The 22,236-nt window shown below is 30.3% G+C and overlaps 3 protein-coding genes across 7 annotated transcripts in view; 2 read left to right on the forward strand and 1 right to left on the reverse strand.

Annotated features, from left to right (window-relative positions):
- The window catches only part of LOC117168480 (differentially expressed in FDCP 8 homolog), a 15,305-nt gene extending 10,487 nt beyond the window's left edge, over positions 1–4,818 (reverse strand). For 2 of the 4 annotated variants that reach the window (XM_033354170.1, XM_033354168.1), the window contains exons 1-2: positions 4,699–4,818; positions 3,920–4,147 (exon numbers count right to left, since the gene is read on the reverse strand). In XM_033354170.1, coding sequence (XP_033210061.1) covers positions 3,920–4,108 — 189 coding nt within the window. In that variant the 5' untranslated portion in view covers positions 4,109–4,147; positions 4,699–4,818. The remainder of the gene's footprint in view (positions 1–3,919; positions 4,148–4,698) is intronic. The other 2 variants (XM_033354169.1, XM_033354171.1) reach the window with 2 other exon arrangements.
- The window catches only part of LOC117168479 (gastrulation defective protein 1 homolog), a 34,969-nt gene extending 20,044 nt beyond the window's left edge, over positions 1–14,925 (forward strand). Inside the window, exons 1-4 of one of the 2 annotated variants that reach the window (XM_033354165.1) lie at positions 4,832–5,042; positions 5,136–5,461; positions 8,246–8,905; positions 13,744–14,925. In XM_033354165.1, the coding sequence (XP_033210056.1) occupies positions 5,145–5,461; positions 8,246–8,905; positions 13,744–14,755 (1,989 nt within the window). In that variant the 5' untranslated portion in view covers positions 4,832–5,042; positions 5,136–5,144 and the 3' untranslated portion in view covers positions 14,756–14,925. Of the gene's footprint in view, positions 1–4,831; positions 5,043–5,135; positions 5,462–8,245; positions 8,906–13,743 lie in introns of those variants that run through there. The other variant, XM_033354166.1, reaches the window with a different exon arrangement.
- A 6,307-nt stretch (positions 14,926–21,232) lies between these two features.
- The window catches only part of LOC117182708 (phospholipase A1-like), a 4,061-nt gene continuing 3,057 nt past the window's right edge, over positions 21,233–22,236 (forward strand). Inside the window, exon 1 of the mRNA XM_033375813.1 lies at positions 21,233–21,317. Within this exon, the coding sequence (XP_033231704.1) occupies positions 21,233–21,317 (85 nt within the window). The remainder of the gene's footprint in view (positions 21,318–22,236) is intronic.

Raw genomic sequence — 22,236 nt, forward strand, 5'->3', positions numbered from 1 at the left:
TCATTTACCAAAAAAGTTCTATGGTTCACAAAAAAATTTTGTTCAATGGAAAAAAGAGGTTGGTAATGTAGGAATCCCACTGTGTCGCATGCCCTTAAGGTGTTTTTTTCACGGCGCTTATACGAATTAGGTTTTTTCTCAGCATTTACTGAAATATATTTTTTTTTCGTCGCATTTTACTGAGATGTGTTCTTCTTCACGGTGCTTTAAAACAATGTTTTTTTTCAAAACAACCTAATAAACAATTTATTTTTCACTGTGTCTTTGAAAAAGGTTTTTCTTCATAGCTTTATTTTGCAGGTTTTTTTATAAGCACTGGCGATATATCTGCAGGATATCCACTAATTTTCGGCACCAAATTCTTTAGTATTAACGATTAATTACACAAACACAAAAAAAAGTGTGCGGAGACAAAATAGCGACCTATATGGCATTGAAATATTTGTCTAGTATTATCAAAATCTCCATTCATTGGAATTTTCTGCTTACCATTTTTATTTATTCAAGTTTAAATTTTTAGCTTAGGCCAAACTTTCTTAAATAGACCACCATAAATCGAAAGTATTTTTTCGCTGCAAAATGAATTGTTTAATAGCCCTTATGCACGAAAATATTTCCTCAGGTCTTTGTCGCGAGCAAAATTTGGTTGTTAAATATATTATCAATGCAATTTTAATGTCGTAACATAATCAACAACATGTTACAATTCTTACGTTGAAATTTTGTTTGAAAAACGAACATTACGGAAATCTTTCTTCCGAATATAAAAACTTTAATTTTTGTTAAATATTATTTGTTTATAAAGATATTGAACATTTTTGTTAAAAAGCTTTTGTTCAAAAACGTTCAGTTCAGAAATCTTTCCCCTGAATAAAATAACATTTGAATTGGTTTAGAAAATATCAAATATTTATCAACAAACATATCTTTATTTAAAAGAATAGTAATTATTATGCACAACATGTTCTGAGCGCTCGAACGTAAGACTTAAGATAATGTATATCCCGTGCAATAATAGAAACTACTTAATATTTCTTTTCGTATTTCTCTCTAGAAAAAATGTAGAATAACGTACAAAAAAAATGTCTTTTAACAAAATAAAAGTATAATTTGTTTATAAATAGTTTGTAATTTAAAAAAAAATCAATGTTTTAATATTCGAAATCGTCAAAAACAAATTAGACGTTTACGAAATAAATGTTTATCATGTTATAACATTAAATTTCCGTTGTTAATCAATTTTGCAACAAAGCTTTGCTTGCGGCCAAAACCTGGGTAAATCTTCCAACATTAGGGCTATTCAAAAATTCATTTTACAGCCTGGGATAATTTGACCAAAACTAAAAATTCGATCTCGGATTTAAAAAATTGGTAAGCAGACAATTTTGTGGTTGTCTGTGTTATTAAAGAGTGATTACAGAAAACTATTTTTAACGTTTATATTATGAAAATTTAATTATAATACATGTACGTATAAAATAAAAAAGTAAGGTATCGAAAATGTATTATCTTTCCGATTCGTGTGTCGAAACGTCTCAAGCAATTATAATCTAATCGTAATCATTTTCACTCGACAATTATTACCTTTCTAGTTTCAATTTTAAAAAATAATTCATAGTAGGAATATTCAACAAACCTTGATTTAATAGACAATAATAGTTTACAACCTTGTCAAAAGAATATCACTAATCTATGTGTCCCGACTTAGAAATTACAGCATAAAGTTTATTTTTAAAAAATTGAACTACTATGAAATGGCTCAAATTAAAAAGGTCTTGCAAAACAAAGTAGAATTCCGTAATAATTGATTATTAATTATTATACCTTCTAGAGAATACCATTTGTTTAGAGTTAAAATATTGTTCTGAATTGTTAAAAATTTTTTTAATTCATATGATTTCTAAATACTTTTTTAATCGTGTTTATAACAATTTAAAACAGTCAACATTTAAATTTATTTATCTTTTTATCATGATTAATAAAAAATTTCACTTTTTTAAAAACTTCAAGTGTGATTCCCTGTTAGAATTTGTAATCCTAGTTAACTCCAGATTCCCCGATTTTATTTTAGTTCGCGATTATTTCCCGGATCACTAAAAAACATTATTTCCATTTTTTTAAGAGAAAAAAGTTCCCTGACTTTAAAAAAAAATCTCTGATATTTCTCTGGCCAACCGAATTCCCTGACCGCTGGACACACTGAATATCCAGGGCGGATTCAGAGAGAGGCATTGGGACGCCCCCCCCCCCCCCCAATATTTAAGGCACTAAATAAAAAATTTGCAAATTTGTGTATCGGGTTCATAAAGTACTTAAGGCCTCCTAATTATCTTTAAAAAATTGAGCTTCCCAATTATCAGACCTTATTTTTAGTTTTTTTTCCTACAATTTTAAGGCACTTTGTTAGGGTTCGTAAGTTTTGAACCCTTCTCCCAACCGACTATATAACGTAATTTCCCCCACTAATTTTTCTTCGTACATTTATTTTAACATCATCCAAAAATCTTGGAAGACGATTCGGGAGAGGAAAGTTTGGTAAAATCTTATTGTTTCTTATTATCAAACTAGTTCAATTTTTAAAGAAACAGTTGCGAATTTTAAACCGGAAAAGATAAAATCACAATAAAATATAATAGTTGATATTTTAACAAAGTGAAGATTTTCATTTTTAATCAGAAACAGTTGAATTGAACCAAAAAAGACGAAATTTCAACAAAATACTTGAATGCTTAGCAAACAAGTTTTTTCAGTCAATAAAGAAAAAAAATTGTTTCTGCTGCAAAATAAAAATCCTCAACCAAATACATAAATTATGAACTAAAAGTTGGAATTTGAAATATGATAAGACGAGCTTTCTACAAAACAGTTGAATTTTTTAGTAGAAAATTAATCTACCAATTTTCTACTAAAAGGAACGAATTCTCAACAAAATAAATAATTTTTTTAATCAAATAGTGGAATTTTCAACAGAAAAGATATATTTTTTTATCAAAAAAGAATAATTTTTAACAAAATACTTAAATTTATGACCAAATAGTTTGAGTATTAATCTAGAAGATTAGATTTCTACCAAAAAAAGTAGCATTTTTAACAGATTGCATACATTTGCAACCGAATTCTTCATTTTTTAAACTAAAATCATCAACTATTAACCAAAAATGGATCAGTTATATGTTAAATGCAAAAGTTTATTTTTGATACATAAAAAACAAATAAGTTAAATTACAATAAAATAATTTTATTTCAAGCTGCAAAATTTGTTTTTAACCAAAAAAAAAAAGTTTTACCCAAATATATTATTTTTTTAACTGAAAAGTTGCATTTTCAACCAAGAAGATTATTTTTTGAATGTTCAACAAACTACAGAAATTTTAAACCAAATAGTTGAATTTATAAACTAAGAAAATGAATTTGTAACCAAATATGACATTGTTAAATTTCGACATGAAAAAAAATTAAAAATTAAAAAAAAAACGAATCTTCTACAGAAAAGTTTCTACCGCAAGGTTGAATTTTCTACCTTATTGTTGAATTTTGTAAATATGGAATTTCAACAAAAATTTCATTTTTAACGAAATACTTAAATTTTTAGTTAAAAAAATAAATTTTTATCTCCGAAAAGAGAAACCAACAAATAGTGTTCAATTATCAACCGGGAATTTAATTATTCAGAATTTTTCAGTCGCCATACTTATTTCAACTTAATTTTAAAGTCATACTTTGTCAATGAAAAAAATAATATTCCAATTTTAAATAATTGTAAGAAGGTGGAAAAAATGGTATCATTTATATTAAATTTACTAGAATTTAAAAAAATATTGGAAATCCGAGTATTTTCTGAAGAAAGTGCAATTAACGCGCGTGTCGCACGCACAATGTTCGTCTATTAAAAAAAAAACAAAAAAAACAATGTATTTACCTTTGAGAGTGAAAGCAAATTTTCAACGGATTTTAGAGTGCAGGGAACAGTCCCTCTGCTATCAGAACTATCATCTCCTTCTCCCGTAATGTAATCTGATGCAGATGAAGGAGTGGATGCTCCGGTTCCTGAACTGTCTGTTCTGGTTCTTGATGGGAAATTATAGTCTTGTTGGGAACTTAAATTCATTTTTATGCAGTTGCGTTCAACAAAACTACAAAGACAATTCTGAAATCATTAATGGTGTTTTATTCCAAATTGGAAATCTTAAATCCTTGATTAACAATTTGAAATTTAAAGCTTCCAAATCGAATTTATTTAATATTAAAAATTAGACAATTACACATTTGAATCGCTCAAGACGTGATAAATTTACATTAAAAGACTTAAATAGGTGAACAGTTTTGAAATATTAACATCTCAAATCAAAAATGGATTTTACATTACATTAAAAATAGGCGAATAGAAAAATTAAATTGTTTAAAATGTGCATCAGATACAACTTTTAAAAATATAACCAGTTTCATAATTTGCTTATAATAAGATTTTTTAATAATTAAATATCAAAGAAAAAATGTTATAAATCATCATTTTTGTCATTTAAACATTTTTAACACATTTCAAAACCTGGGAAGTTTTCTCTATTGCTCTAAAAACCTCAAAAGCCTTCCATTTTGAGGTTATTATTTATCTTTATGTTAAAAAAATTTTTGAACAGGTTAATATCCAAATATTTGAAATTATACAAGAATTACAGCCATAAGGAATATTACTCGTACCTTTTTCCATTCACTTCTATTCTACATTCGTCTTTAGTTGGATTTTTTTCTAAAATTATACGATCATCCTCTCAATTGTCAAAATTGCAGATGACGTCACTGAGAATTAATACGCATGGCCAGTACAGCAGAAAACATTTTTCTGGCAGATGTCTTGTGTCGTTTGTGTTTTGCGGCGTTATTTTTGTGGAATGATGTCTCTTTAATATTTCATATAAAAGGGATAGTTTATGAGTGTCTAAAAGTTGTTGTATCGCTATAAAATATTGCCTAGGTATCCGGAAAGAGTGATATATCTAATAACACGCTTTTTGTAATTGTAAACAGTTTCACACAAAAGAGAGGTTATGTCACACAATAACTTCGACGTATTTACCGTGGTATTTACCATTATTGCAAATTTCTAATATAAATAAATCATTCTGTACTTGATACAGAACAAAAATATGAAGAAAACAATAACCTTCGGGAAAATCTCAGCCAATTTAATTAAAGATGCTCCAGCACATCCTGCGCCAGAATCTGAGCCTTCGAGCTCGGGGTTTGGAGTTTTTGGGAAAAAAGCTCCAGAGCAAAACTCTGTTGCAATGAAGGAAATTATGGCAGAGGATGAAGAAGAGACTGCAAAGATGGAGAAACTAATGGGAATGACTTCCTTTGGAAGAAAAGCTAAAACGTTTGATGTCCACGAAATGTTGGAGCACATTACGAAGTCTGTTAGAAACAAGAAACCTGATAAGGATGCCCAAAAGAATAAGAAAACGTGAGTAAATTTGGAATTTATCAATACGTCTTGGATTAGAAAGCTCAGAAATCTAATTTTTATACAAACTTAAAAAATAAGTTTAGTTAGTTTGTCCCCTTTGCTTTGTTAATATAAAGTTACTATTATACCCCATGAACTTTCCCATAATAACACGAGGAAAACACATCTTTATAAATTCCCTTCAAACTATGAAAATGTATACTAAGGTATATTCTATAATTTCATGATCTGATGAAAACTCATCAAGAAATATGATTCTATAATTAATTTTTAATTTCAACCCCCCGAAGCCCCTTTAATGGTGGCACAAAAACTAGACCATGCAAGTGCAATCCGAATTTTTCGAAATATTACCCTTCATTATCACTTTTTTCTTATTTTGTTCATAGATTCTCACGAACAACTAATTTACAAGATTTGTTAAATAATTTTTAACTGTTTAAGCAATTTTTGTGCCTTTGAACAATTTTATTTCTATATAATATCGTGAATTAGGAGTATTTTATTAATATTAACCGAGGTATTTGGGTATTACTTTAAAAGAAAACTTTCACATACATAAGAACAATGAAAAATAACGAATATGTTCTAAATTATGTATTCACATTTCTTACACAGGCCATAGAATACAGAAAATATCACTTATTTCTTATATTATGAGATAATAATTTTTTAAACAAATATAAATTGTACAAACAATTAACGTACAACTAATATGAAATAATTTACTCTTCACATTAATAGATTATGCCAAGAAATTAAGAAAGTACCATTAATTCGCGATATTAAGATAATAAATTATTTAAACAAGTAACAATTCTTTGAACAGTTATCAGTAGATTAAGAAATCTAATATTTAGGAGAAAGTAATGTAACTTATCGAAAACAGAACAAAACAACTTTTCTTTGCCTTTTTCCTGTTATAAGTTGCATTTAAACAATTAAAATACAACTAATATGAAATAATTCACTCTTCACATTCATATATTAGGTCAAGGCATTCAGAAAATACCATTAATTCGCGATATTGCAAGATAATAAATTGTTTGAGCAAATCAAAATGGTTTCAATAATTTGCAGTAGGTTAAGAAATCAAATATTCAAGAAAAAGTAATGGAACTTGTGGAAAAAATAGTTAAAAAACCGTTTCTCTATGTTTTTCCTGGCGAAAGTTTCATTGCAACAATGAATATATTTACTACTAAAATTAAATAATTGAATCTTCACATTCATAAATTAGATCAATGCATTCTGAAAATACTATTTATTTCTGATATTGCAGGAATAATTAATACATTGTTGAATCAAATGAAAAAAGTTTAAACAATAGGAAGTATCTTGAAAAAAGTAATATTTAGCCTAAAATTTCGATACATGTTAAAAAATAAGCAAAAAATTACGATTGCCTAGCTTTTCCCATAAAAAAGTTTGATTTAAGCAAAAATCAATTGATGAAAAAATAATACAAAAATCTAAATCAAAAAATAAACTCCCCGAGTTCATTAAATAGCCCCTAGTATTACCAAAATCCCTTAATTCAAATCATGCAAGGGGTTCAGGGAAATTGAAACTAACAATTAATGATGGATTCGTATTCCTTGAAGAGTGTCCAGGAGATTATGCAAGTATAAACTATACTTTATTATACATTTTTACGAGTTAGATAGAATTGACAAAAAATGTTTTCTCCATATTATTCTTATTGGAAACTTCAGGGAGTGGATGACACCTCTTAATATCAAGATGAAGAATGAAAATGGAAAAACACGTATTCACTTTTTTTTGGCAACCTAAAAAAATGGAAAGTTTAGAAACTGAGAATGAGCAACTTTCTGTTATTCGATGATTATTTCCATTGTGATTTTCCAGAGTTTTATCGAATTATAATTGGTTTGAGAATTTTATTTTCTTATTTTCCCCCTTTCCTTTTCAATTTTTCCATAGTTGACGCAAGAAATAATAATTTATCATTTTAAATAACATTCTTAATTTAAATTCGTTAAATTGGAGAGTTTCTAATTGAAGTAAATAATAAATAAAATAGTAGATAATGATCCTACAGTAGATAATCATTAATTATAAGCATAGATATGAGTAAAAATATCAATTCTTATTTTATTACATGTATCGACACGTATCATGTCTTTACAATAAATTATATTAAGTATATTATTTTACGTACATTCGTATTTTAAATTAATGACTATCTAATGTAGGATCTTATTTACTGTAGATTGGCCATCCCTAAAGCTTTTGTTTATTTTTGAACGGTACCTTATTATGTGAATTTTAGCAGTAGATTTAAAATAACTATCAAGTCCTTTTTATTATGTACCTGAAGTTCAGAACGTTGCAAGCAACGAAACCTTTTTCCCAGTATTATTTTATCAACAAATATTGTTTATTAAATTTTACAATTAAAACAATGCAGTTCGAAGTTTATTTAGTAATCTGTTATTTGCAATATAAATTGAATCAATATTTCAGCGTTGTTTCTAGTTTGCAAAGTTATTAGTAAAAATTTCGTTTATTTGAACGTTCAAAACTATAAGCACATATTTTTACTGGATTATGTATACCACCTTTACATAGATTAAAATATTGTTCAATTAGTCAAATTTTTAAAGCTTAAATAAAAACTCTTTAATTTAAAAGAATTTAAATTATTATTATATTATCATTAATAATATTCACGTATAAAGTATAATTATTTTTAATTTTGCGGGAATCCTCAATTCAAGATAAATTTATTCAAGAAGTACTAACCCTCTTTTGTTAAAGTGAAGGGGAAACGAAGAAAGAATCTGATAAAGAGGACGAAGATGATGATTTTATCGGACCACCGCTTCCTTCTTCTGCCTCAGAAGATAATCAGACAAAAGTCACGATTTCGCAAAAGGAATCAAAACCGAAATCAAAGTATAATGACAGTGATAGCGGTGACGATGATGATGACGATAGTGAAAATGATTCTGACGAAGATGATGGAGATCTGAGAAACAAAATACCCTGCAGTCATGAAGTGACAATGACTCACGGAGCCAAAGCCGTTACAGCGATAGCTGCTGATCCTTCAGGTGCTCGACTTGCATCCGGTGCAGTTGATTATGACGTATCTTTCTGGGACTTTGGAGGCATGGATTCCTCCCTGCGAAGTTTTCGAACAGTACAACCTTGTGAAAATCATCCCATAAGATCTCTGCAATACTCGATGACTGGCGATGTAATTCTGGTCGTATCTGGGGCAGCACAAGCAAAAGTACTGGACAGGGATGGATCGGAGAAATGCGAAACAGTAAAGGGCGATCAGTATATTACTGACATGGGCAGAACGAAAGGACATGTTGCCGCACTAAATTCTGGTTGTTGGCATCCTTTCATCAAAGAAGAGTACTTGACTTGCTCAGACGACAGCACTTGCAGACTTTGGCTCCTTAACAGGTAACTTTTTGCATTGTTTTGTGGGTGAAATACTTTTAATCCTTGTGTTTCATTATATAACATCATTTTGCTTCCTCATAGGGGAAGCTTTGCGTTAGTAACATTTTCGAAAAAAATTTTATTCATTTAAGGGCATTCTCTTTCGTGACCACGTGGCCAAAGTAGTCCCCGGTTATCAGCATCTTTTTTGGTGTTCACTGTGGCCACGCGGATTAAGATATCGTGTTTAAAATTGGACAGATTAAATAAAAAGTACTAAAGAACGTCTATATGCATCGATATGTTTATAATTTTAAAGAAAGTTTATTTATAAATTGATGAAATAGGATATTACCATTCGAGTTATAGCACTTTGCAGATAATTTTTGGTTTGATGCATTTCAGATTTTTTGATTCGCGTATATTGAGCACTGACACCACTTTTGGACTAAATCGTCTAAACCTTCAAAAAAATTAATATAAGAAGTAAAATTTGTACATTCGTTGTGAATCAAAAAATTAGTATTCTGCACACACGTAATCCATCATTATATTTAAGCATTTTTAGCGATTTCTAGCGGAGAAAAAAAGAAACTTTGAACGTCGATAAAGTCGAGATCACGTGACTAAGTTCGTTCATAAAACTTTGTGTAGGGAATGAAATTATTTTCATTTTTTTTTGCCCTCACTACGTCCACGCGGATTGAGATATCGTGTTCAGGATTTAGGAAGTTACACAGAAAGCACAAAGGAACGTGTGTATATATCAAAATGTTTATAATTACGAAGGAAGTTTTCTAGTAAAATACTGCAGGAATAGGAAATAAACTTTTATCGTGGATAAAGTAGATGCCTCGATCAAAAAAAAAATCGAGGAACATCTTAGAACGTGATACTCGAAAATCCGTTCAAGTCCTATCTTCAGAAAATAATTCAAATTTTCTAATGGTTACACATTCTTGTGGATTTTTTGTACTGGTGTAAAACGATTCAAAGTTAATAACAAAACCAATAAAAATCAAATTTCGCCCGAGGGTCGAAAGACAGGGCGATTCCGACGCTGAGTCCCGCCGGTTGGTTCTCTGTCAATAATAGTTATCAGCTGATCGATTCAACGTCAAAAATTATACGTCAAAAATTATGGAAGTTGGTTAGAGAACTCCGACGAGTACATTTTAGCACATTGCTGGTGTTGCTATGCTTCCAATTTAAAATTTATCTCTTATTTTTAGGACCAAAAAAATGAAAATCATTATTTTTACAACAAAATTTCATGAACGAACTTAGTCACTTGATCTCGGCTTTATCGACGTTTAAAGTTTCTTTTTTTCTCCGATAGAAATCGCTAAAAATGCTCCAAAAATATGACAGGTTACGTGTGTGCAGATACTTATTTGTTGATTTGCAACGAATGTGCAAATTTTATTGCTTATATTAATTTTTTTCAAGGTTTAGACGATTTAGTCTAAAATTGGTGTCAATGCTCAATATGAGCGAATCAAAAAATCTGAAATACATAAAACCAAAAATGATCTGCAAAGTGCTATAATTCGAATGGTAATATCCTATTTCATCAATTTATAAATCAACTTTCTTTAAAATTACCAATATATTGATGTATACAAACGTTCTTTAGTGCTTTTTATTTTAGCTGTCAAAGTTTAAACACGATATCTCAATCCGTGTGGACACAGGGAACACAAAAAAAAAATGTTCATAACCGGTGACTAGTTTGGTCATGTGGTCACCGAAGAGCATGCCCTTAATTAAACGTTCCTTCAATTTAAAAATGTCTAATACAGTGTTCTAAGCAATTGTCCGGATGTGTGAATGTCAAATAACTTGAAAAGGGTTGCAGATAAATTTATGAAATTTGAAGGGCTGATTTTCACCACTCATATCTTGAAACAGACCGAATGATTTCAAAAATATTTATTACATTTTTTAGCACTTAATATTTTTAAAATCGTTTTTTTTTATAGTAAAACATTTTCCATTACCATAGTTCAAAGTTGATGCAAGAGTATAAAAGATTCCTTGTTTCAAGAAGAATCGATTGACCCATAATATTAATGGATTTGATTCAAGAGCAGGGAATAATATAAATATATAATATAAATATTAATACACTTTATTGAAGAGTAAGGAATTTATGCTCATTTTAAATAACCGAAACATCTGTTTTAAACAGAAAACTTCTTTAATCGACATAATTCAAAGTTGATGTATGAATAGAAAAGACTTTTTGATCATAAATTTTTTAATAAAATAATTCTGACAATCTTTGTAAAGAAAATCATAAAGCTGGGAAAGGACCAGGGTGCAAGGAAATTTCCCCCTTCCCTTTTCCAGCTCAAAAAATTATAATTTTAAATACAAAATTTGATTTTTCATTTTATTTTAAAAAATTGTATTATTTTGTAATTTTGTATTTTTTATAAATTTATATTTTTAAATTGATCAAAATGAAAACTTTAGTTTGACTAATTTGTGCACCATATGAAATGAGCACCATATAATAATTAATACAAAAAAAGTAGAAACATTCGAGATCGAATTCACAGCTAGTTTAATATATAAAGAGATATTTGGGATGGTAAATATCCATTGATTTTAATTTAATATAAACGCTCCCAAAGAATAATTCTGAAAATTAAGTTCCTCTATATTGAAAAAAGAACTTGCTGTAGCTGTTTCAAGAATCGAGACTCTCTAACTGCCCGACCAACCTCCCTAAATATCTGCCATAGATTTATTACCAGCCAATTAGAAGCTGTGACATTTTGGAAATTTAATAACTAAAACAATGCGCAGGCAATAAATTTGGCTACTAATGCCAGCTTAAAAGTTAAACTAAAGAGAAATTTCTTGTGCTGTTTGCTGCCTTTTATATGTAAACACGAATGTGGAAAGAGAATTATTTATTTTTTCTAGTAATCTAGTCATTTTTGGGCTTGTTCCTGGATCAAAAAAGTGTGTCCATGGCCATTGAAATTAAAAACTTCGAACTCTTAAAGCTAAAAAATTTTTCATTTGAAATAATCAAATTAAAACTGAACAAAAAATTAAAGCATTTAAGTTGGAATTCTTTTGAATATCAAACTTTTAATATTCAGGTTTAAATTTTTTAAATTTTAATCACTCAATAACTTACATTTAAAAAATGAAAGCTGTCAACATTATGAACATTTTAAATTATATGCGGTTGAACCACAACATTTTAAATGCTGTACTTTTATAAATTGAATAGTTGAAAGATTTCTGGTTGAAAAAATATAAATTCACGTTATCATTTTTAACGCTTAAAATTGAAGAAAGATTCACTAAACTTCTTAAATGTTGAAAATGATATTATTTTCAAGCAATTTTAAGTTACAACCATGTAAAATTAAACTTCTTTAATTTTCTTTTAAAGCGAAGCACTTTTTAAATTACAAGTTCAATTATTTGAATTTTAATTCCTTTAAAAATAATGATCGTTCAATTATCCTTTCTGCAATTGAAAACAAACTTCAAATTGCATGGGTGAAAAATGTAATATTTTAGACTGAAACGATATTTGAAAATAGGATTTGAAATGGAATAAAACGTTTAATTAAGAATTTATTAATTTGAAATTATTTAAAAATTGAAAATATTTCATCTATTCTAAATCGTGCGTTTACATTTGATTAACTGTTAATGCTTTCGAACTGAAACAGTTCAATTTTTAATGTTTAAATCTGCAAATTGTTTACTTTCGAACAGATTCAGAATTATTTTGCAAAATGAATATCCAGTTTTTCCGGTCTCAAAAATTCTCGGTTGTTTCACAGTCCAAAATCACCCTGATTTAAAATTATTAGTTTTAGGGTAGAAAATTCAAAATCCAAAAGGGCAAAAAAATGCATTTGTCTAATAATTTATTTTCATGTTTTTATAAACAACAAAGTATTTATTTGTTCTGACAAAATTTTAATTAGTAGTTTGTTTTTACTTTTATTCATGTCAGTATTAAATTTTTAGTATTTTTTATATTATTTGTAATCAACACATGTAAGGTGGAAGTTTTTATAATTAATTTAACAATTTTTCAATACTTTTTGTATGTTTATTTTGCATTGATGAATTGATGATTAATTTTAAGAGCGGATATTTTCTATGGAATTTTTTTTCTTACAATTTCAAGATCAATGACATAATTAAAAACAAATATCAAGTAAAATAACAATAGAAATTCAATTGTACAATTAATTTTTTTATTACATTTTTCCATTCATACTAGGCTAATCTAGAATTTAATCGATTTTTGAACAAATTGTACTGATTTTTCCTTAGATTCTGCCAAGGTCTGAACTTAGAACAAATAAGTCATAATAATTTGCAAACTTTTGTCTTTTTTTAAATTTTTGTTTAGAAGTCGTAAATGTCTCATCTTTCTAATTCACAAGATATTTGTAATATTTAAAACAGTATTTTTTCAAATTTATCTCTTTAACCTCTGTATGTTAAATTTTCATATTTTCTTGAATATACTCGTTTTTTGCCCCTATTTCAAATCAATTTCTTCTCTTCCATATATTATAATCACTATTAAATTAAATTCTCCTTTATTTATACTTCCGAAAAATGCATTTTTTCTTGTATTTAGCATTGTAAATTCTTCACGTAAGTACTCTTGGCTAGCTATAATAAAAATGTAAAAAGTTCAGTTTTTTTACCAATAGTCTGTTTAAAAAATGTCGTGCATTTTTGAGAATAAATAAAATAATAAAATTTTGTTTAATTCAACGAATTTAATCAAATAAAATTTAAAATATGTTAGACCTCAAATGTGGGTTGTCGTACGACCTATATAAAAATAATTTTTTATTTTTTAGGCCTCGAAATCAAAAGGCTGTCATCAAATGCCGAGCCCAGAACGGGGTGAAAACAATTCCCACAACTTGTGCCTACAACAGAGAAGGAAATGTCGTCGCTTGTGGTTGTAAGGACGGATCAATACAAATGTGGGACCATAGGAAAAACTTTGTCAACCCTTCTCTGATTCTTCGAAAAGCCCACGAATTAGGATCGACTATTTCCAGTTTGAGTTTCTCCTATCTTGGACAGCTCTTAGCTACAAGAGGCTGCGATCACACTCTCAAATTATGGGACTTGAGATCTTTCAAAACAGCTCTTTTTGAGGCTTCGAACATCTTTTCGAGATATGACACAACGGACTGTATGTTCAGCCCTGATGATTCGATGGTTATCACTGGGGAATCTGTAATGAAGAAAGATGAAAGTGGCCGAGTTTTGTTCTTTAATGCTAAGACTTTCGAGTTGGTACACGAGATCGAAGTTACCAATTCTCACGTGATTAAAACTCTTTGGCATCCGAAACTGAACCAAATTTTCGTGGGATGTGGAAATGGAATCGTCAAGACTTTCTATGATTCAAAGAAAAGTATGAGGGGAGCGAAACTATGTGTCGTGAAGACGAGGCACAAGCAGAAACATATAGAAATGATGTCGACTCAGCAAATTATTACGCCACATGCGTTGCCGCTTTTTAGACAAGACAGGCCGAAGTCTGTACGAAAACAGATGGAGAAAGATAGACTGGATCCTGTCAAGTCAAGACGTCCGGATTTGCCGATTACTTCTGGTCAAGGAGGGAGAGTCGCTTCCTCGGGAGGAACTCTTAGTTCCTATGTGATTAGAAATCTTGGCTTGAGCAAGAAAATTGAAGATGATCAGGATCCGAGGGAAGCTATTCTTAAATTCGCGAAAGACGCGAAGGAGAATCCGTATTGGATTACTCCTGCATATAAAAACACACAGCCGAAAACGATTTTTATTGAGGATGAAGAGACGGGTGAACCTTCTAACAAACGTCGCAAGGATTAATGAGTTTTTAAAGTTGACGAGAATTGATTTATTATTGTATATATAGAGTTTAAGTTGTGTCGTCCAAAGGAAGAAAAAAATAATCTGAAAGAAAGGATGTAGATATATGTGTAATTTTACTCTCACTGGTAAGATGACTTTTTAAAATAAATTCATTATTCAAGACAAAATGTTTATCGTGGCATTTTGATCATATATTATTATTGCACAAAGATTTAAAGACAGAATCCATTTTAAATCAGGCAGGTTCTACGCCTGAAGTCACAGAATCTGCCGGAGAAGAAATATCTTGGTTTTTAGAGGAAATTAGGCGACAGGTATTTTACCGATCGCAAAAAAATGCTACTAAGTTATGTATGTTTAAATTTTGTGCTTTGTTTTTTAGACACTCATTTTTTCCCATTAAACCTCTATAAATTTTGGCTTAATTAGGGTATTTATCTTTTTATTGTGGTTCTGATAGCGTTGATAGTCTTTCGAAATCCGCCTAAACATTTGAAAAGGATTAAAAATTAAGTTTTGATTTCAGAAATAAAGGGAAATTAGATGAAGATTCTGATCAATTAAAAAAAATGCACAGGTAGAGGATTCTCACTTCTGACGTCACGCTCTCCGAGCGACCTTCGGGGGAATAGCCTCCACCTTATGTCCCTATAGTTTTCATGTATTGCCGTCGTTTTTTTAAAATTGTTTTGCGTTTTTCGAAATGCAGATTGAATATTTGAGAAAATTATCTGGAGACGTCAAGACCCGATATATTCGAAAATTGAAAAAAATCGAAAACTTTGATCCGTATGCTCTTAAAGATATAGATTTTGTGAAAATATAAGCTCAGTGCTCTCGGTGACAATAGTGCAAGTTTTATTCAATCTTACAGTTTCTACTCCGTAAAAAAAGTAAAAGCATATAAAAGTTTGGAAGCTTATAAATTTTATGAAGCTGATTTTTTGAGGAAAGTGAAGTTCAAGCAGTTCAATTATACTTTTCTGCTTCTGAGTGAGGTTATAGTGTAACAATATAGTATTTTTAGTAACTTAGTATTCTAGCTATAACTTATTATTTTCTATAAGTATGAACATTAACATTCAGGAATAATAGTGTGCAGTATTGTATTCATTTCAATTTAAGTTGTCAAATTCCATTGCTGTCGTAAAAGGCGATAACAGTTTATTGAGATTTTGAGGTTAGGAGCAGCCTATTACAAGAGCGATCTGTTCACAGGATCATAAAACTCAAGTGATATTATAAAGTTTTAACATTGCATTCTTCTTTCCCAGTTTAATGTAAATAAGTATTATTTTTACATAAACCTATAAAAAAATATTTTTTCCATAAGAAATCCCGAAATTGTACGTCTCAAAAAAGTGTACGAAAATTCAAGATTTTTGTTGATACAGAAAAGCAAAAAAATACTATAATTTAAAGAATCTGTACCTTATGCTAATACATTTTTTATTTTCCCTGGCTAACATGATTAATCTTCTACCGAAAAAGACAACTTTTACAACAAAATATGCGAATTTTTAACCAAAAAGGGATACACTTTGACCCTAAAGTGAAAAAGTTATGTCTACAGTTAGATATCAAATTTTCACACAAGAAAAAGATTTTCAAATAAAATACTTTTATTTTTGACCAAAGAAATGAATTTTTAAATAAAATTATGAATCTTGAATTAATTAAAAGGACTTTTAAGCAAGATTTATATTCCCCTATAACAAATAACTCTTTTCGCAGATAGGTGGTAACGGGGCAGTGAACTTTTCGTTTTTAGAACGGCTCCTTTTTCATCACCTAATTTTTGACAAGGCATCCAATCAGGATGATCCTTATTCGCCAATTCAGCTTGAATGCCTATATGATACAAACAAATTACAAACGATTGCAATAAATATAAAATCACAAATAATTCTTTCGCTACAATTGTGGTAAACATAACCTCACACTCTAAACGCATACATTTCTTACTTACCACTCATAAAATGTTCCTTGCAAATCCAGGCATTTTTTAATTTACTTGCACTTAAAGGCCCACGACGCAAAACACTTATCCACATTTCTCTTTGACAATATAATACGTTTACCTGTTGACAGATCACTAGGCCCAGAACGAGATTTTCCTATAAACCTTTGATCCTTCTCATTTATGCCTATTGGAATCCGAAAAAGTCTTGTGGCTGGGTGCACAGCAATGTGTTTCTCACACCCTACTACAAAACAATATTTCATCATTTCTCTTCTTTTATTTTAAATATGTCATCCCTATACTGGCAATTTATTTTCCCTTACACGTATACCCCTGAAGGTTCGGCCCTTTAAATTTGTATGGCTTAATGAGAATGCTCTATACACTTTTTTATCATTAAATATTACTTTGAAGGGGGAACTAAGTTGAATAATAATGCCTTCAATGGTAATCTAAACATGATCGGAAAATTTTAAACATTTTTCATGAAAATCCCAAGATCAGACAGAACTATGTTCTTAAAATATTTCTAATATATGATTATTCCACAGAGAGTTTGTGGTAAAAAATGTGTATATTAAATTACGTGAAATTATTAAAGATATTGAATCCAATATCACGAAAATTACTAATAATAAAGTAGATGAATTTATATAACAATTTATGGATTCATCTAATGAGTTCTTAAATAATGGTACTCTACAAAACTTGATCAGAAAAATAGTTAAATGAGAGGGCATATTAAAAGTTTTTAATACATTTTTCACAAACAAATTTACTGTGTCAATTGTTACTAAATATGAATGGAAAATCATGACCGAGGGTCATACGAAAAATCATGCGAAACTCTTGGTATATGCGTGTTTAATCGTGGCAGCTTGTCCAGCATCTTTTTAAGTTTAACCCACGGCCACCACACGACGGCCCGTATAGAAACTTTGGTTTAAGCACAGCATAAATGTATCCAAAATGTATTGACAAACTTCCTGCAATAAGTCTCAAGGTGTTTCGCCTAGTTCAGTTTAGTATCTAGGGTACCACCACGAAATGCAGGAGCTCCAACTTTCGACACTGTACTTTCTCGTGAAAATTACAGGCTGGTCTTTTCCAGATCTACCAAGAGCCCAGAGCAATAACAACTGTAAAAATCGTACGGAGACCAAAAATGACAGCCTTTGTTCGAAAAACAGTTTTAAAAAAATGTCCACAACAATTTAAATTACTCATTTTAAAGATCAATTAAAAGTGTGATCCACAAGCTTTTTATCGGGCCATGCTGCACTGAAACCTGAAATTATAGCCACCGGCTTTCGAGAATTTCTGACGCGGCGGTTTCGGGCTGAGAATAGAGCCCCTCGACATCGAGAGGGGGTTGCTCAGCCTTGCGCAAAGACCAGCAGCGTAGGGACAAAGGAACAGTGCGCAGGTACACACGCGAGTATATTGCGTAATAGTAGGAATATCTCACATGACATATATTAAAAAAAAATCTATTTGTTTTACATATATTTTTTAATATTTGCCAATTTTTTTGTTTGATCATAATCGCATGTCCAGCAGGGTGGTCCAGAAAACGCTTTTCGAGCTCCAGGGAAGAACACCCCCCCCCCCCACAAAGTTTCCACTTCCGGAGAAAGAAGATTCGTAATTCTTTCTTCGAAATTCAAATATTTACACGTGCCACCGGGCACTTCAAAATCCCATTTAATTAACATTGGAAAATTTTTAATTTTCGAAAAATTGAACTCATGTTTCAGGGATGGATCGAAACGTGCCAAGTTTTTTAGGGATTTAAGAGGAGTGTCTGCGAAATAAAACCATACTAATAACTTTTATTTCCAACCTACCCCCACCCTCCTCGCAGCTCCCCAAATATGACCCAACAATAAAAAAACCTCATTTTCACGTAATATTGTTACTTTTCAGCAATTGTCATCGTCTTATTCATACAAATAGGTACTAATGGACAATTTGAATATTTACCATGACTTTTTAAACAATTTTGAATTGTTTAAACAAATGTAAATTTTTAAAACAATGATTTATTCGTCAAAGATTTAAAAAATAATCGAATTTTCTGATTGAAATGCAATATTTTGTCATTGTTTGGAGTAGGTCATTTTTCTAAAAACATTATGTAATTATTTAAACAATTAACTATTGTTTATATAAAATGAGTTTCATTTTTCGAAAATTCCCAATTTTCCTATATTAATTAAATTGGGATTTTGAATTGACCGATGGCAAGTGATAATATTCGAATTTCGAAAAAAAATACTGACTTTCTTTGCAATGTTGCAATGCATTTTTGGACCACCCTAATGTCGAGTCACGTGAAGTTTAGTAATGTGTACAATTCATATACATATATCCATCACACCCCATTGGTTTATCTTTAATTAAACAGAAATATCTTAGGTGGTTTGGAAATTTGATTTATATAAAAAATCTCATTGCCTAAAATACTCAACTTTGGCAGTCACGCTTATCCTACTTGGGAAGTGAAGCTGAAGATATGGTTTTAGCTGCAGTACTATTCAGTTGATACGAAAATCTAAATAAAGAAATTAAACAATAAACTGTTAGAATCTTGAACCGTTCTGTTGCAGATCAAATTGATACTTTCAGATTTAAGGTGATTTACTTTCATTAGTGAAATTTGATATTATTCTTTTCATTAATAAATTATGTTTTGCAACACACATCTTTAAAGTAGGGACTTCCATGCCACTGAACGATAAAATATCAAATAATTAGAACAATTCGAGATAATTTACAAATTCAGAAAAATTTAAGAGTGAGTGACTGAGTGGGAAATTTACAAATAAACGAGAGATAAAGTAACAACGGGGCCTAAAACCTCGGAAGGATACGGCACGGTTGTCTGCTGAGCCTGCTCCTTTTTACAATGTTCATTGCGTACGAGGGAGAAGAAATTAAGGAAGGGTTAAAGAGAGGATAGGTGGTAGGAGGGGACAGATTCTGGACTTAAACATATGCGGATGACCGGTCGATAGATATAATAATAGTAAACGCAGGAAAAGAGGATTTGGAAAATATCATGGATAGATTAGACAAGTATTTAGAAGAAAATAGATTGGTTCTAAATTTAGCAAGGTAGAAAATTTTAATTTTCTTACCTAGGATTTTTATTTAAGAAAAATGGGAATGTAAGGGATCACGTCAAAAAAAGAGTTGAAAGAGCGGAGATAGCAATGAAAAAATTATCGGGCATAGGAGAAAAATTATTAATCAGGGGAGCGAAACTGTTAAAGACGAGGCACAAGCAGAAACATATAGAAAATTTTTGTGGGATCAGCAAATTATTACGCCCCGCTTTTTATACAAGAAAGCGTTGCGGAACGAAGGTATGATATAAGCAACACGGGAACTCTAGATTAATCTAAAATCTATATCCCCCTCTTATACCGCCTCGTACATTTACTTATCACACAGCCCCAAAAGGGATTTGGCCTAATGGACCTAATAATAATCATAATAATAATAAAAAGCCACAGCCAAAAGTTTATGAGAATTGATTTATTATTATAAATAATATAGATTTTAAAGTTTGTCGTCCAAAATTAGAAAAAATAATCTCACAAGCATTTCAAGACGAAAATTAACAAAATCTTGAGGGTCCTTTTGAAAACATTCAATTTCTAGATTTTATTAATCGAATTGCATATATATATTTATTTAAAACACAGGACATTTTATACGGAACATAAAATACTCAAAAAATATGTTTGTCTCTCGAAACGATTAAATCCAAAAATCGAATATATTTAAAAGTGGCGCGATGGATTATCTTGGTTCTCACATTTAAATGTTCATGGAATGGCAGGGATCATAATCAATAAGAAAAAAACAGTGATAAAAATATTTACTAATTTTTCTGACTGATTAAATTCAACTCTTTTATATGTGGGTCCAGTTTAGAAATGTAATTTGAAATTTTTACAATTTTATTTGTAAAGCCTAGACATTTATCAATCTGAAAATTTTTTGATCACAGTTTGCAATTTCTAAAAGCATTTTGGTTTTAGTAGGAGTCAGTCTAATAATCATTTTCATTTTTCTCATGGACGAAACTATCCGTAAAAAAGATCTCATTTGAAAACGGATTACTTCCATAAGAACTACACTTTTAATAGTAATTCGATTTCGTAATCAATAAATGTATAGAAATCACAGCTGTGACGAAAAGAGATCATGGCACTCTGTAATGCAATCTATCAGTATTCTGCTTTTATATAAAAACGCTTCACATTTTACAGCATTTCCGCGACTTTATGAAGATCATTGCGATGATCTAAACACTTGTTTTCTTATCCAAAGCTGGAGCCTTAATTATATTGTACTCAAAATGCAATTTCAACTAACGCCATACGTTTTATTGCTAGTTTCATTACATTACTCTTTCGCTCTGTACGGAGACGCTAATTATTGGAGAGCTCAGAAAAAAATAAACTGTCTCCGGAAGTGTCCTGTACCTGAAAAAATTTGCGATGGCATTGCAAATTGCGAAGACGAAAGTGATGAAGAAGACTGCAATTCATGCCATGGTGACGCATTTCACTGTGCTGACAGAAGGTACAATTTTTGTGTGGAAAATTGAACAAATTTTTTTCAACATAATTTTCTCAGGTGTATACCCATCTACTTGCGTTATGACGGATATAACGACTGCATCATACTTGTCGACTGGAGAAAAGGCGCATTTTATGGTATTTATCATAATATATCTGTGGATATTTAAAGACAGACTTGTGAGAAAAGCTATTTGTGTTACGAGTGCGAAAAATAGGTGATTTGCTACGAGTGTAAAACCTGCAGTATGAGCCGGAGACGCATGACGTATCCGAGTGTGGAAACGTAGATGAGTGCGAAGAGCTGACGCCAAATGCTGCAATCGTAAGAGTATCAATCGCATGTGCGCAAATGCATCACATGCTATTTTTGCAAAAACTGTTCGAGAAAAACACTTTTTCATACAATTTCCGATCCCGTACTGTGGTTTTTAGCGAAATGTGTGCATAATTTTGTAAAATGAATATTCCAGAATATTTTTACTTTTCCAGTGTTCGTGGCGTCGATTTGCAAAATAAATGTGTTTGAAAGTGCGAATGTGCCATTATTATTTTCTCACAGTCTGCTGGATTGAGGCACTTTGCATACACTGAGAGACCTTTCGTTAGAATTAATGAAATAAATTAGTTAGACTTTTGTATAATATCGTTCTAAAATAGAGAAAACAGAGGTTTAATTATATGTATTTATTCTTAATTCAGTACCAAAGTTTTAAATTATCATACGAGTATTTAAAACACGAAGATGACAAAGTAGTATTGCACGGTAAAAAAAATTGAGCTGTGACAGGGATATTATTCCCCATTATATTATTATTATGATTATACCATTAAGCCATTTCCCTTTCGGGGTAGGCGTGACTCACTCGGCAGGGGAAAGGAGTAGTGTGTGGATGGGATAGAGATTTTTCAGATTGATCCAG

Source organism: Belonocnema kinseyi, chromosome 2, assembly GCF_010883055.1.
Source record: "Belonocnema kinseyi isolate 2016_QV_RU_SX_M_011 chromosome 2, B_treatae_v1, whole genome shotgun sequence".
Lineage (NCBI taxonomy): Eukaryota > Metazoa > Arthropoda > Insecta > Hymenoptera > Cynipidae > Belonocnema > Belonocnema kinseyi.